This window comes from Camelus bactrianus, chromosome 5, assembly GCF_048773025.1.
Source record: "Camelus bactrianus isolate YW-2024 breed Bactrian camel chromosome 5, ASM4877302v1, whole genome shotgun sequence".
In the NCBI taxonomy this organism is placed as follows: domain Eukaryota; kingdom Metazoa; phylum Chordata; class Mammalia; order Artiodactyla; family Camelidae; genus Camelus; species Camelus bactrianus.
In genome coordinates, this window is record NC_133543.1 from 99663198 (window position 1) to 99679465 (window position 16268).

Consider the following 16268-nt stretch of genomic DNA (forward strand, 5'->3'; position numbering starts at 1 on the left):
AGGTGAGGATTGCCCCGGGCAGGTCTTCGATGCCGCCTACTTCTGACCACCCGGCCCCAGGTTTTGATTACTTAATATTTTTGCGGGCCCAAATCTTGGATACCTGAGAAAAGTAGGGCAAAATGTGTTTGACCTCGGCTGCAGTGGAATCCCCAGGCTGTGAGCAAAGAGCCATATTCCAGCCCCGCCACCTTGACCTCCACACATGAACTTCTAGGGCTGGGACCCAGACACACCCGCGTGCTACCCCCTGGGGGGCGTTTCACACACAGTCATGCAGGGTAAAAATCAGGGAGCTGTGAGAGGGTTGGGAGGGCAGAAGATTTTTCTAGCAGCGTCTTTGGCCATCTCAGTAGTCCACTAGTTATGGGAGCGTGTGAGCGCTCCTTCCTGGAGAAGACGGCCTAGGACTGCTTTGTCCTGCACCCCGCCCACCCCGGGGCTCACTGCGCGTCCCCACGGGTAGCCATGGAGACCTTCTGTGAGGCGGTGCAGTTTTACCTGCGGCATCTGGAGGACAGCGTGTACCCCGTGATGACCGAGGAGCAGTTTGCTGTAAAGCTGTTCCCCATGTATCGCTATTTCGTGACCGTGTGGCTGAGGAACCATAACCCCGAGGTGAGATGTGTTCTGCTCGGGTGTGCCCCCATGGTCCCCCAGTCAGGGGGGCTGGCAGGGCTGAGACACCCCTGGGTCCAAGGAGATGGTGACCCAAATAGAGGCAGGATCAGGAGCTTCCGATGCTGAACCCCGTGGGCCCTGGGCCTCCAGGAGGCCCCTGGAGATGCTGGTTAAGGGTCCCTGTTACACGCGTGCTGGGCGCTCTCCGGGTAATTTACCTGCGGGAGAGGCTTCCACGCCAGCTCTGTGCTGCAGGAAGTGAGGTGAAGGGTCATATTCCAGCCACCTCCCCTCTCCCCGACCTCTCACATGAACCTCAGAGGCTGGGACCCAGACACATCTCATTTTACAAGTCAGGAAGCTGAGGTCTGCCCAAGGTCACCTAAGTGACACAGCCAGGACTCACGGGGCCTCGGGGAGGCCTAGACTCTACTTCCAAGGTCGCCTGTGTCACGTGTCTTTGATTCCATGGATGGGGCTGACATGACTGGGCCTAGCTGGGGGTCCTGGGCCAAGGGGCCTGGAGACCCTACTTGTGTGATAGGTGAAGCTGGGGGTCATCAAGTCCCTGAAGCCCATTCTGAGCCTCCTCCTGCCCAACGACGACCTGCGGGAACAGGTGTACGACTACATCCCGCTGCTGCTGGCCGAGTACCGGGGCAGCCTGGAGGCGTTCTTCATCACACAGGTGAGGGCCGGGTGGGCAGCAGCCTGGGCCAGAGGCTTGGGATATTTGGGACTCCCAGGTGTCCCATGGGGTGTCTTCTGGGTGGACAGTGGGGCTATGGGGCTGGGCACCTGTAGGGTTTTCAAGAAACAGATGATGCCAATCCAAATGGCAAGAGTGAGGTCCCCTTTGGGTCTTGGAGGCCATGGTGAGGTCAGTTTCCTAGAGCTGCCGTAATAAAGAACCATGAGGCAGGTGGCTTAAAGCAACAGATATTTATTCTTTCGTGGAGACTGGAGGCCAGAAGTCCGACATCAACGTATTGGCAAACTGTGCTCCTTCTGAAGGCTCTGGGGAGGGTGGGCGTGGGTGGGAATCTCGCTTCTTCCAGCTTCTGGTGGCCCCGGGCATTGCCTCACTCCAGTGTCCCCTCCATCTGCACATCTTCTCTGTGTCTCTCTCTGTGTCCTCTCCTCTTCTCACAAGGACATCAGTCATTGGCTGTAAGGCCCACCCTAAATCCGGGATGATCTCATCTAGAGATCTTTACCTAATTTATCTGCAAAGACCCTATTTTCAAGTAAAGTCACATTCTGAGGTTCCGGGTGGACGTGAATTTTGGGGGGACACCATTCAACCCCTGACAGCTTGGAATGCATGTGTGATGGAGCCTCTGCAAAACTGTGTGTGGAGGTGTGACCTGGGCTGATGGTTATTGTGAAGGGGTCACTCATCTACAGACAAGAGGTGGCCCTTTGCTGTGAAAGCTGGGAGCAGAAATGAATGTGACAGATTTGGGGAGCCAAACGTAAATCATTCTGTCTAAAGATCGGCCTTCACTTTCAGGTGAGTGGGAGAGAAAGGTGAAAAGGGCCTTGAATGCCACACGCAGTGGCCCTGGCGCTGCCCAAGTGTTACTATGTGTGGGAGTCGCCTGAGGGCTGGTTGAAACAGAGTCTGGGCAGGAGCTGGGAGGCCGCATGTCTAATGAGCTCCCAGGGGATGCTGATGTGTCTGGTCGATGGAAAACGTCGAATAGCAAAGGTCTAGATTTTGACCCTGAGTTGGTAGAAGGTCATGTGTCACCACAGGTCTTGAGGCAGATCCTGGAGATGTCGGTCACCACCAACACCCCCATCCCCCCAATGCAGCTGCACACCATTTTCACGGAACTGCACATCCAGGTGAGGCCAGCAGGCTCCACGGGGCATGGCATTCTTGGAGTGGATCGGCGGGAAGCGGGCTGCGGTCGGTGGTGTGGCCGATCAGGGCCAAGGGTGAGGTGGTGGTGCAGCCCCGGTCTCGCCCACCTGCCTCCTGCATCCCGCTGGATGGGAGGTTGTGACGCTCCAGCACCTGCATCCGCCTGCCCCCCGATCCAGCTGTGATCTCACCTACCCTCCCCGCACGCCCCCTCCCCAGGTGTGTTCCAAGGCCCCTGCCCAGCAGCAGTACAGCAGCCAGAACCTGGCGGAGATCGTACACTGCTTCATCGCCCTCGGTGAGGCTCCCCCAGGTCCGCGGTGAGCCTCCGGGAGCCCCGGCCCCTTGGAGCCCCGGGCCCGGGGCTGCCTCGTCCTGCTGCTCCAGCTCTGTGGGCACAATTAAAGCGGTCCTTCCCCCTGCAGCCCGCTCCTACCCCAAGGAGCTGATGAAGTTCTTCCTCAGCCAGATGGAAATGAGCAACGAGGCCACCCGGGTGGGGACCCTGGCCCTGATTAGGGCAGTGGTGAGCGCAGATGGTGAGTGAGGGCAGGGAGGCGGTCGGGGTTGGTGGCAGGGTGGGGGGGTGTGGGCAGGTCTCCCCTGTCTCTAGTCCTCCTTCATTTCCTCTGGGCTGAGGAGTCACAGCTCTGGGTGGCTTCACATTTTCTACCCTTGAACCTCACCAGCTCTGGAACCCACCTCCACACCCTCATCCCTCTCCTTAAACCCTCAATCTGTTTCTACTTGAGTCTGAATTTCAAACTGTTGACTCAAATCTTAGTGTAACCCCCAAAGCTAAATCAAGGACTGAATATAAAACCTAGTTACACCATGTAGGTGGAACCGTGAATTCCCACTAACCCAGTGCTGAACCTTAGTCTGATTCTAAATCCCTAAGCCCAAACTCTAAACCTGGCCTTGATATTCAAGGGAAATAACTGTCTCCGGCAGCACCAGCTGCTGCATCAATTTGAACAAGGTTCCCCCTACTGGCAGCACATGGTCTTGCATGACTTGAGAAGAGCTTGGGTGGCTTCAGTTCAGCCCTTCAGCTGGGTGCCCTTGCGCAGTGCACAAACTGGGCAACTGTATGTGAAAGATCTTCTACTTTCTACTGACAGTAAACCCCTCTTTTAAAGAAATGCAAATTTAAGCAACAGTGAGACCCTTTTTTCCTATCTGATGGGCAGAGATGATAAAGATAGTGAACAGAGCTGGTGTAGCCATTTTTCAGTAAAAGGCCAGATAGCAAAAACATTTTCAGTTTTGCAGGCCACAAGGTCTGTGACAATTACACAACTCTGCCATTGCACAGCAAAAGCAGTCATAGACTGCAGAGCGTGGCTGTGCTCCAGTAACACTATTTACGAAAACAGCCCTGGGCTAGATTTGGCCTTAGGGTTATACTTCGCTAATCCCTGGTCTAGAATTTAAGAAACCAGACTCTTACACTTCATTGACAGGGGTGTAAACTGATAAACGATGCTGGGTGCTCGATCAGATAAGGCCCAAAACTCCGGCTCAACAATCCAACATTTGGTCAGTTTTCTAAAGGCAATAATCGCCCAAAGGTAACTGGACAAAGATGGTCATCATGACTTTGGGCATAAAAGCAAAACATTAAAAACAACCTACATGTTTTTCTATAAGGAATTTGTGGAATTAATGATAGTATATCCACATAATGGCATATTACATAACCTATACTTTTTCATGGAAAAGCTGCCCTCTACAATAAGTGTAGCAATACAGAATGGGACAGAATATACAGCATGACCGCGGTTATGTGAAAAGTCTATGTGCCTGTTTATGCATAAACAGGTTTAAAAGGACACACGAACTGTTAAAGGTGGCTATGTTTTACTTTAATTTTGCAATGAACATATACTATTTTAATAACCGGAAAAAGAGGTTTCCATTTTGAAGATAAAACCTCTAAATGGTAACATTCTTCCTTGGTGCCTGATGGCCCGTCACCTTCTACCTTGGCCTCGTTTCCTCCTTTTCCTCCATCAACATTAAATTCTAGTAACATCTAGCCTTGAGTGTAGCATCAGCCTGATTGCTTAACTCTAATTCCATCCATACACTGTTTCCAGAAATTTCTCACAGCTCTTCCTCACTTCCCTTAATCTTCCTCCTTCAGTCGGGGGTCTGGTTATCAGCCCTACATCCAGCAAACACACAGCACCCTCATGCACTAGGCACGGTGGTAACTCATAACTGCTCACAGCGGCTCTGCGAGGGAGGTGCTCTTGATATCCACCTTTTACAGGCGAGGCAACTGAGGCACAGAGGGGCTAAGTAGTTCACCTAAGGTCACACAGCTGGGATGTAGTGGAGCCAGGGTTTGAACCCTGGAAGCCTGGCCCCAGAGCCCAGGCTCTCCACAGCTGAGCTTTGCCACCTGTGTTTGTCCCCGGTGTGTCCAGCACCATGTGTCCAGCTGAGGGAACTAAATAGCTCTTAGGGGGAGACTCCGTGCTCAAGGAAAGTCCACTGTGTTCAAAAGAGACACATACAAAGCAGAGGTCAAGGGAGTGAAGCATCAAAACAACGTCCCCTGGGGCTGGGGTGGGGTGGGCACCGAGAACACAGGGAGGTGGTCAGAGTGGCCTCCGAAGGAAGTGCCCCTGGGCTTGTGGGGGTGAGTCTGAGGCCCTAGGGAGGCGCGACTTGGACGAGTCCCCTGCACCTGGCTCCCAGGCACCTCTGCAGAGCCTGGCCCTGAGGCCGACGGACCTCCAGGCAGGTTTTCCTCTTTCAGAGCCCAGAATGAATGTCAGGACCATCTACCTGGCCATCCGGGTAGTCAAGAACACACTCTCCGACTCCCGGTCCAAGGTAAGAGGGTGGAGATCTGGAAAGGGATGCGTATGGGACCTCTGCCAGGGATGCAGAGGGACCGCGGCTGCAGCCTTCCCTGCCCTCCAGCTCTGTGTGGGGAGCCCCGGCCGCCTCCTCAAGTAAGGCCCATGGATGGAAAACCTAGCTTCCCAGACAGCACTAAGTACAGCTGCGGGAGAGGGAGGCCCATCCAAGCTGTGGCCCTGCTCCTGAGGCCCTCAATACCCAAGGACCTAGAGTTTTGCAGTGAAGGGTCTCAGATGCCACCCTGGACAGAGGAGCATGAACCCACCTTCTGGTCAAGCTGCTTGGCTGCCAAAGGGTTTTATAAGGTCTTGACCATATTTGAAAAAAGCAAATAAAGGCTAAAAATCACCGTCTTGGCTCTTCTGCAACCACAGTCCCTGGAGCATAGCTTTGCTTCTGGCCCCTGGGCCGTGGGGGCTGCTGTTTGGGTCATCATGTCCCAGAGAGGGGAGGTCCAGGATGGAGGGGTCTGCACACACAGGGGAGGGAATGGGGTGTTTGGCTGGAGACGTAGGCAGAGCTGTCCTATACCTGGAAGTTGTCAAGGGAAGAGGGAACAGGCTTGATCTGTGTCACCCCCACATATGAGCTCCAGGGAGCCCAGGATAAGAGTCATGTTTTCCTCAGCAGGGCTGCCTGAGGCTGGAGCAGCCCATGTAGGGAGAAGTGTGCTCGTAGCTTTGAAGGGCTCAGGCGAGGGCCTGGGTGGGCACGCTGTCCTGGGGGACCCCCGGAGGAGGCTGTGGACAGAGTACACAGTAACCAGGTGGCCCTGAGGCCCCTTCCAGACCAGAGCACCCTTAGCCCTAGCTGTCTTGTGTGCAGGATTGGTCTTGGATGCTGAGCCTCTGACCCCCAGCCTGTCCCCTGCCTTGTCCCCTCAGGTGAGGATGGCTATTCTTCGCATCATTGGCCAGTTGGTCCTGTCTGGCTTCCAGGACAGAATCAAAGGCTGGGGCCTGAAGTACGTGTCTGTGCAACTTACCTTATCCACCTACAAACTGGTGAGTGGCCCTGACTAGCAGACTCTGGGGAAGCTGGACTCTGGAAGGGGTTTCCACAGCATGGAGGCAAGAATGCTGCTCGTTGTACCTGGGCTTGAACCTACACGCATGTACTTTCAAGACACAAGTCCACAACACACACAGTGAGCTGCAGGGGTCTAGAACATGCTGAAACACGTGAGCAGCTGTGGGCATACTGGATACTCAGAATCTGAGTATCGAGCCTCATGGGGGTGAGGAGACCACAGCCAAGACCACGGCAAGACCCTGCCAGCCCACAAGCAGGGACCCATTGTTTCCATCTTCCAGACAAATCGCCGGGAGAGCTTTTATCAGAGGGACCTGGAGGAGAAGATGGTCCACAATGTCACCATGGATACCGTGAAGATCATAACCTCTTCTGTCAGTGGGGTGACCAATGTACGTGAGCCCCACCCACCCACCCAGTGGGCTGGCATGCTGGATCTGACGGCTCATGTCTGCCCTGTGCCGGGCTTGAGGGGAAGAATGCAGGCCCAGAATTCTGCACTCGTGCTCCCATTCCCACCACCTGGGATGACTGAGGGGTCGAGCCCTGATCTTCCAAATACCTGAGAGCTTGTCTTTCAAGATTCAGTTTTAGAGCTGGGTCTTTGTGGGAACCCAGGGGCCCCAGATGCCAGGGCAGTGCCTGGCACACCGTGGACTGAAGAAGTATCAGTTGACTTATTGCCTGAAATGTTTCCATTACCTTAAAGCCTCTTCAGCCCGGGTGTGTGTTTGTGTGCAGGCATGTACGTGTGTGTGTAAATAAGTGATTTTAGTGGTTTAATTCCACAAACATTCAGTGAGTTCCTATTATGTGAAAGACACCAGAGTATATGCTGGGAAGGCTCAGTATTACTCCAGGTTATTCACAGGCTTTTAGGGGAAACACAGGTGTCAACTTCTAGTTGCAATACAATGTGACATAGCAATAAGATAGGAAAAATTTAACATGACAGCGTAAGGAGGGACTCATGGTCCATTAAGTGAGGCCATGGGCTAGATGCTCCTTGTCCAGTGGCAGTTTATCTTAATTGCAGAAATAATAGTAATAATAATATAAATGACTGCAATCCATTGAGTGCCTACATATAGCAGGTACTGTACTAGGTGTGCAACATCATAGAATCTCATTCAATTATCCCAACAACACTTTGAGGTAAAGTCTGTTATTATTACCCTGCTTTTGTAGATGAGGAAACCAAGGCTCAGAGGGACTCATTAATTTGTTCAAGGCTTCTAAGCTGGTAAATAGTGGAGCCAGGATTAAAATGCTCTTTCCAGTTCACCATGCTGCCTCCCTGGGGGAACCCAGGAGCCGAGGATTCGGCTAGAAAAGGGCAAGCAACTTCACTTGTTAGTTAGTAGCACAGGAGCTCACCCCAAACTCCGAGGGGTGGGCGTGGGACTCAGGGGGACCAGGATTCGCTGGGGGTGTTCAGTGATCATCTGAGAGAAAGGGGAGATGGCAGGTGAAGCTGGGGGGCTAGAGACACAGCTCTAAGAGTCTGTAGAGAAACAGAATCAGTAGGAGATACAGATATATGTATGTACGTGTATGTGTATATAGTTTGCTTTATTTCAAGGAATTGGTTTATGCAGTTGTGAGGGCTGATAAGTCTGAAATTTAGAGGGCAAGCCAGAGACTCACACAGGAGCTGGGGCTGTAGTCTTGAGGCAAACTATCTTCTTCCTCAGGGAAACCTGTTTTTCCCTCTCAACTGATTGGATGATGTGCACTCATGGTATCCGGCATAATCTCCTGGAAGTATTATGGACTTTCATCAGATTTACAAAATACCTTCACAACCACACCTAGATTAGCATCTGATTGAATAACCGGGCACACTCACTTAGCCAAGTGGACACAAAACAGGACCATCCCAACTGGCGAGCATGGCTGGGTTGTCTGGCCCATGTCATCTCCGGAGGATCTGGGGTTAGAGGGAGGGCGCTGGTCAAAGAGGATGTGAGGGGAGTGGGGTTGGAGTGAGGCCAGCAGGCAGGGGGGTTGGGGGCCCAGGACTAGCTGACCCCTTCAGCCATGTCCAGTAGGTGCCACTCACACGGCCCTGACAGAGTGGGGCTGGCAGCAGCCTCGGGGCTGAGGTGGTCAGCGGGTCAGAGCGCGGTTCTGGAGAATTGAGGGCGAGGCAACACCATGGGGGAAGCCTGACCTGCCTCCTTGCATGGCCATTGGTTGCCCCAGCTAATCCTGCCCCCTTTCCCCGCCGCCCAGGAGTTCTGGGTGAGGCTCTTGTGCTACATCATGGAGACCGATTACATGGAGGCCTTGACCCCCATCTGCATCAGCCTCACGAACCTGGCAGAACAGCAGCTCCACACCAAGGATGTGGAGGCCAGTGCGACCAGCAGGAGCAGGCACGGTGAGCAGCAGCCCCGCGCCAGCTCACCAGGGTGCCCCAAACCTTGGAAGGCTTCCCCTTTCCAGGAAGCATTCTGGCTTCCAAGCAGCCAGGCCAGAGGCCACCCCTGCCGTATCTAAGGAGATTGAAATTGTACAGAGTTCCTCAGGAAGGTCATTCCTCACGTCCCTGCCCTCCGGCCCAGGCCCCACCTGCAGAGGGCCTGGCTCAAGCTCTCTCCAGGTGTGACCTCTCTGGGCCTCGGTGAGCCAGCTGGGGGAGCTACAGACATTCCCATCTGAGTCCTCTGAAACCAGCCCCACTGGGGTCCCCTCAGATTGAGCACATTAACACCAGACTCTCAAGAAAGTGACCAGGCTGACCTACTTATGGATGACACCGCTGTCACAAGGCAATGGCTCTCAAGGGCCTGGGGCATTGTGGATGGGCATGGCCAGTGACCAAAGGTGACGAGGAGCCTTCCAGGACCCAGGAATGGTGAAGGGCGGAGGCTGCTCTGAGCAACCAGCTAGGCTACCCTTTTAGGGCTTCCTCAAACCCCCACCCCGACTCTGGGGCTGGGTCCTCTCCTGGGCCCCCCACCTGCAGCTTCTCAGCAGGCCTGGCCCTCCCTCACCCATGGGTCCAAGTGCTGTGAGTTTACTTCTCAGGGGCTCATTGCCTCCCAAAGCCAGCAGAGGGAGGTGAAGTGAGGTGATGGGAGACAGACTCTCCCCTAACGGGTCCTGGTGTCCATTACAAAGTGGGCGAGTCCTGAGAACGCCATCTTCTAAGCCCCAGCCCATACGCCCTCCTCCAGCATAAGCCAATTCTAATGATGTTCTTTGTGGAAAGTCCCCTGTGCTGACCATCCTCCATTCTGGGGCAAGGGGATGCTGTCGGGAAGCACCTTGCAGGATAAAGCACGCCCGAGGGCATAGAAGCATGTGCTGGGATGGGCTGGGCAGCTTCAGCAGAGGTCGCAACTTCTTCTTTCTCAGTGGACCTGCCCGCACCGCAGAAGCTGCTGGCCCGTCTCCTGGTGAGTGGCTCACTTGGGCCCTGGACTCCTCTCCCTTGAGCACCTAATTCCCGGAGCCTCCTGGGAGAGGAGGGAGCTGGAAGCCTGACAGGCAGAGCTTTCCAGGTCTCTGTTGGCCCTCTGGGGTAGATGTGGTTGGGGCAGTATGCTCCCAGATTCCTCTGCTTGGCCTTTGAACGGTCCCAAAGCATCCCCAGGACACTGCCTGTAGCCTGCCAGTCCCCAGGGGATCGGCTCAGTCCTGCACCCGTGTGTCGTCCTCCTTGTGTTGACCCTGGACACCAATCCCTGCTCCGTGGAAGCCAGGGTAGGGAGGGAGCCCACAGTCCCCCCTCTCATCTCCTTTCCTCCCTGCAGCATCCTTTTGGGGGATGCTCTGATCCCCGAGACTCTGTTTGAAAACAACCCATCCTCTCCAACTCTCCCCTTTATGAGCATGCAGCCAGGTTGAGGAGCGAGGGCCTGGGGCTGCCCAGCCCAGGCACAGCCCCCTGGAGTCTTGGTGCCCTCCAGGTGCTGATGTCATCTCCCTACAAGGGGGAGGGCCGTGGGATTGCCATGCTCAACCTTCTGAGGACCCTGAGCCAGAGCATCGCACCCTCCATGGCCGACATGTGGGAGCTGGAGATTCCGCTGCTGGTCAAGTACCTGGAAGGTGAGGTGCCCGGGTGTGCACCTGAGCCTGCCCCCGTCAGTGTACACGCTGGGTACTGATCACATGACCTCATCAACAGGATCCAAGGCTCCCAGGGGCTGGCACAGTGTATTTTAGTCCTTGGGAAGGTGGGGAGGAAAATGCCGAGTGGTGAGCCCATCTGCGGAAGTCCTCAGACACCTGCTGAGGAGGCGACCTAGGGTGGGGTGGAGGCAGCAGGAGACACTAGCATGTGTGGTCCTTCTCTCTGCAGAACATACTGAGTTTACTTGGAATCAGAAGACTTGGGAGGACAAGCTGATTCAGGTAGAGGCGACCCCACCAGCTGAGGCCAGGGTGGGGAGACAGGGCTGGGGGAGGGCTCCCAGTGGGGTTGGTGGGTGGGGAGTTAAGAGGCCCCTAAGGGACATATTCTCCTTCTGTCAGAGGACTGGGGGAGTACATACGTGTCCACAGCAGGAGAGGACAGAGAGCTTCCACCCTGGGGACCCAAGAGTCCAGGAAAGCAGCACAGGGTGGCAGCCCTCCCGCCAGTCCCCAGCCCACAAAACATTAGCCCTATTTGGGTTAAGCGGTCTAGAGATGGGTGGAGGGGGCTAGAATATGGCCCACCGATGTCTTCTGTCTCCCCAGTTTCTGAGAAACTCCCTCAAGAAGACTCGGGGTTCCAACTGGAGCCTGCGCCTGGGCAAAGAGCTGAACAACCAGATCGAGAGCTTCGACAGCCCCTCCCTGGAGAAGGTTGGTTCCTGGAGGCAAGGCAGTCCAGATAGGGAGGGACAGTAAACCGGAGAGGGTCCCGTGGTGTGTGTGAGGCCAGCTGTACCTGTGGCTGTCCACAGGGTCCTGGGAGGAAAGGCTGGTCTAGACTAGTGGGTTTTAGTTTTTGTTTTGTCCTGTTTTTCCTTAAGAACCTGCTTTGTTGGAGCTGGGACTCTCTCCTCCAGCCACCAGTTTCCCCTTCTTCTCACTTCACTCCTTTCAATATAACAACTTTTGTCAGCAGAGTCAATAGGCAAGGAATGAGATGTCTGAACATGTTTTGGTAAATAGTGAAAAGGGTGAGGATGACATTGAACCACAAAAGGTCAATGAGGGAAGAAGATAAGGCCTGGAGAGGGGAAAAGGAGTGGGCAAGCTGGGATTTGGAGCTGGACCCCCAACTTCTAAAGCAGGACACCTTCTATCAAACGATGCTGCACAACCTGTCCCCACCCCCATCTCCACCCCACAGATTCGTTTCTCACCCCTGACTCATCCAGCTATTAACTCATGGCCCCCACATGTGTATATTCCATTCTAAAAGGGTCTTCACAAAATTATAAACATTGTTGAAAATCAGAGATGATCTCAACCAATGGGAAGCATTTCATGTTCATGGATTGAAAGATAATATATTTAAGATACATTAAGAGGGTGACATCTCTCATTTATCTACAGATTCAACATGATCAAACATGATCCTTACCATAATCTCAGCTGGCCTTTCCCCCACAAGATTGACAAGGTGATCCTAAAATTCATAATGTAAAGGGCCCAGAGTAGCCAACACAGTTATGCTTAAAAAACGAAGTTGAAGGGCTCAGGTTTTGCAATTTGAAGACTTCCTGCATAATTGCAGTACACAAGGGAGTGTGGTACTGGCATTAGGATAGGTAATAGACTGATGGAATAGAATTGAGAGTCTGGAAAGAAACCTCACATTTCCTGTCAATTGATTTTCAACAAGAGTGCCAAGACAGTTCAGTGGGGAAAGAATAGTCTTTTCAACAAATGATGCTGGGAAAACTGCATGCCCACTTACAAAAGAATGAAGTTGGACCCCTTCCTCATACCATACACAAAAATTAACTTATAATGGATCATAGATTTAAATACAAAAGCTGGAACTATAAAACTCTTAGAATAAAACATAGGTGGAAATCTTCATAACCTTGGCTTGGCCAAAGTCTTCTGAGATGTGACACCAAAAACATTGAGTGATGAAAGAAAAATGAGATAAATCGGACATCATCAAGACTGAAAACTCTTACGCTGAAAATGGTACCATTAAGAAAGTGAAAAGACGACTCACAGAATGAGAGGAAATATGTGCAAATCTAGTTCCTGATGAGGACCATGTGTCTAGAATATATGAAGAACTCTTACAACTCAATAATAAAATGACAAATAAGCCAATTAAAAACGTGCAAAGGTTTGAGTAGATATTGCTTCAAAAAAGATACACAAATGGCAAATAATCACATGAAAAAATATTCAGGATCATTACCATTAGGGAAATGCAAGTCAAAACCGCAACAAGATATTACTCCACACCCACAAGGATGGCTATAATAAAAAAGATAATAACAAATATTGGCAAGAATGTGGAGAAATTTGAACCCTTCTATATTGCTGGTGTGAATACAGAATGGAGCAGTGTTTTTGTAAAACAGTTTGACATTTCCTTGATATGTTAAATATAAAGTTACCATATGATCTAGCAATTCTGCTCTTAACTATATATGCCTAGGAGAAATGAAAACGTATGTCCACACAAGAACTTGTACATGAATGTCCAGAGCATATAACCAAAATATGGAGAAATCTCGAATGTTCATCAGTGGGTGAATGGATAAACAAAATGTGGTATATCCCTACAATGGAGTCTTATTCAGTCATAGAAAGGAATGATGTCTTAACATATGGTACAAAAGGATGACCTTTGAAAACATGCTAAGTGAAAGAAGCCAGGTGCAAAGGAACACAGAGGACCACATATGGTATGATTCTTCTCATTTGAGATATCCAGAATAGGCAAATCCATAGAGACAGAAAGTAGGTGAGTTGGTTGGCAGGGACTCGCGGGCATATGCAGTGATTGCCAATGGGCACAGGGTTTCTTTTTTGGGGTGATGAAACTATTCTAAACTTGATTGATGATGGTTGTACAGTTTTGTGAATACGCCACTGAATTTGTAAACTTTAAATGGGTTATTTTAATGGTGTGTAAATTATATCTCAATAAAGATGTTTAGAAAAAGATTTTTACAGGTGTCACTTAAAACTTGCATTTGTTCAAATGTATACCTTTCATAGTTGAGTATGCAAAATAACAAATAGTAAAGTGTATCTTCTATCTCTAAATGCTATAGAGGTGTGGGTATAAGGTTTTATCAGATGTCCATTTAAGGCCAGATGCCCATTTGAAAGAAACGTGTATGTAATATTTAATAAGCAAATGCTTGTAATTCAACCACATTACAGTAATTACCTAGTTTCAGGAAAGTAAATAAATAAATAGGATTTTATTGGCTCAGATAACTTAAAAAGTCATGATTAAATACAGTGGCTTAAGGAATTTCCTCAGGACTCTCTCAGTCTCTTCATCGCTCAGACTGGCATCTTCCAGGTAGGGGCAAGATGGCTAATGTAATGTCCAGACTTACTACCCCAGTAGATAGTCATTCCCAAAATTAATATGCAGAAATCATCATCTTTCCTGTATACAAATACAACAAAAATACAATGTAACGAAGAAAGATCCTAGTGAAAGAAGCAACACACACACACACAAACTGGAAAAAAAAATGTAAAAAAAAGAAAAAAACATAGCAGCAACACAATGTAAAAATTTATAATCAAATAAGATAGCAACGAGATGAAATATATGGAACCAAAGTGAAGAACTCCAAACCACAAGGAGAGGCCGGGAAGCTGCCTGATAAAATTAACACCATCTCTGGTTCTTGGATAGGAAGTCTCAATGTTGTTAAGGTGTCCTTTTTTTCTCAAATTAATCTGCAATACAATTTGTTCCCAGTCAGATTCCCAAAAGGAGTTTTTGTGGAAATGTGACAGTTTTACGGAATTTGACAAGATTATTTCCAAGTTCATCTGAATGGAAAAAAAAACAAAAAAACAAAAAAATGAAAGACAGTAGCTAAAAGCACATTGAAAATGCAGCTTGTGTTTGTGCTCCTAGAACAGATCAAAGATGTAAGTGTACAAAATGAAATACAACCAGGGACCATCTAGAAGAATATGTTGATGAATATTTTTGTAATCTTCGTGTGGAACAGGCCTTCATATGCGTAAAAAGAAACCAAGAAAGACAAAGGAAACAAAAGAGGCCGTACTCTATGAAAATAAAAATGTTCTGTGTGACTGAACAACATCAGTTTGAATAAATTAAAAGGGAAATGAGACATTGGGAAACATACCACTGAGAGGGGTCTGCCAGCTGAGGCTCCTGATACATGGTTGTTAAGAAATGAGCCTATGAAAAGACAGCCTACAGGAAAGGAGAAAATATTTGCAACAATGCGACTGACAAAAGGTTAACATCAAGAATATACGAACAGCTCATACAACTCAATACTGGAAAAAAAAATAGGCGGAAGCCCTAAATAAACATTTTTCCAAAGAAGACATACAGATGGCCATCAGGTATATGAAAAGATGCTCAACATTGCTAGTTATTAGAGAAATGCAAATCAAAGCCACAATGAAGTATCGCCTCACACCTGCCAGGATGGCCATCATCAAAAAGTCTACAGATAGTAAATACTGGAGAGTGTGTGGAGAAAAGGGAACCTTCCTACACTGTTGGTGGGAACTTAAATTGATGCAGCCACTATGAAAAACAGTATGAAGTTTCCATAAAAAAACTGAAAACAGAGCTACCATAAAATCCAGCAATCCTACTCCTGGGTCTATATCCAGAAAAAAATGAAAACTCTAATTCGAAAATATTTGTAAGCCCTCAATGTTCATGGTGGAACTATTTACAATAGCCAAGACATGGAAACAACACAAGTGCCCATCAACAGACAATTGGCTTAAGAAGATGTGGTATATACATACCATGGAGGATTACTCAGCCATAAAAAGAATGAAATATTGCCATTTGCAGCAACCTGGATGGACCTGGAGAATATTATACTAGTGAAGTAAGTCAGACAGAGAAAGATAAATACTATATGATATCATTTATATGTGGAATATACAAATGAATGTATCTACAAAACAGAAACAGACTCACAGATATAGAAAGCAAACTTATGGTTGTCAAAAGGGAAGAGGGAAGATGGGGGAGGGATAAATAGGAGTATGGGGCTAATAGATACAAACTACCATGTATATAATATATAAGCAACAAGAAGTTACTTTATAGCACAGGGAATTATATTCAATATCTTATAATAACCTATAAGGAGACATAATCAGAAAAAAAATCTGAAACCCTATGCTGTCCACCTGAAGCTAACACAACATTGTAAATCAACTACACTTCAATAAAAAATAACTGAGCCTCACACCATGCTTGATTTTAAATCCTGCTTCCACCAGTTCCTGCAAGTTTCCTCACCTCCAGATACTGTAATCACATTTACCTTACAGAGTTGTCATGTGGATTACACGAGCTGATAGATGTTTGTTCTTGTTATTTTTCCTAATATACACACGTTCTTACAAACAAAAAATGAAATAGGGGAAATAATCCAACAACGGGGAAAGAATATAGGCAGAAATTCAAAGAGTGGATCATGAGAAGACGCAAAGATGACTAATCAAAGAAACAAATCAAAATGCGAATGTTCCACCTTCAGTGATAATATCCTAAGTCAGAGAGAATGTGGGAAAACAGGTGCTCTTAGACGTGCTGGTGGGAGTGTAAACTGATTCAACTTATATAAGAGAGAAACCTGTCCCTCACTATTTGTAACATGCCTGCCTTTGTACAGTCCGACCCCCCAGAATAACCTGAATATTTCCTTTAAAGGATCTACAAAATGCATAATGTCTGCCCTTTTTTTTTTTTAAACCT

The 16268-nt window shown here is 49.3% G+C and overlaps 1 protein-coding gene across 6 annotated transcripts in view; it reads left to right on the plus strand.

Annotated features, from left to right (window-relative positions):
* Positions 1–16268, plus strand: part of MROH2A (maestro heat like repeat family member 2A) — a 44135-nt gene that overhangs the window by 5195 nt on the left and 22672 nt on the right. For 5 of the 6 annotated variants that reach the window (XR_012507209.1, XM_074364516.1, XM_074364517.1 and 2 more), the window contains exons 1-13: positions 12–618; positions 1166–1309; positions 2380–2472; positions 2711–2789; positions 2917–3030; positions 5262–5338; positions 6253–6372; positions 6682–6792; positions 8636–8783; positions 9764–9804; positions 10318–10459; positions 10713–10765; positions 11093–11200. Coding sequence is in view for 5 of the 6 variants with exons in the window: in XM_074364516.1 (XP_074220617.1) it covers positions 469–618; positions 1166–1309; positions 2380–2472; positions 2711–2789; positions 2917–3030; positions 5262–5338; positions 6253–6372; positions 6682–6792; positions 8636–8783; positions 9764–9804; positions 10318–10459; positions 10713–10765; positions 11093–11200 (1380 nt within the window). In the remaining variant the exon portion in view is untranslated. Of the gene's footprint in view, positions 1–11; positions 619–1165; positions 1310–2379; positions 2473–2710; positions 2790–2916; positions 3031–5261; positions 5339–6252; positions 6373–6681; positions 6793–8635; positions 8784–9763; positions 9805–10317; positions 10460–10712; positions 10766–11092; positions 11201–16268 lie in introns of those variants that run through there. The other variant, XM_045511571.2, reaches the window with a different exon arrangement.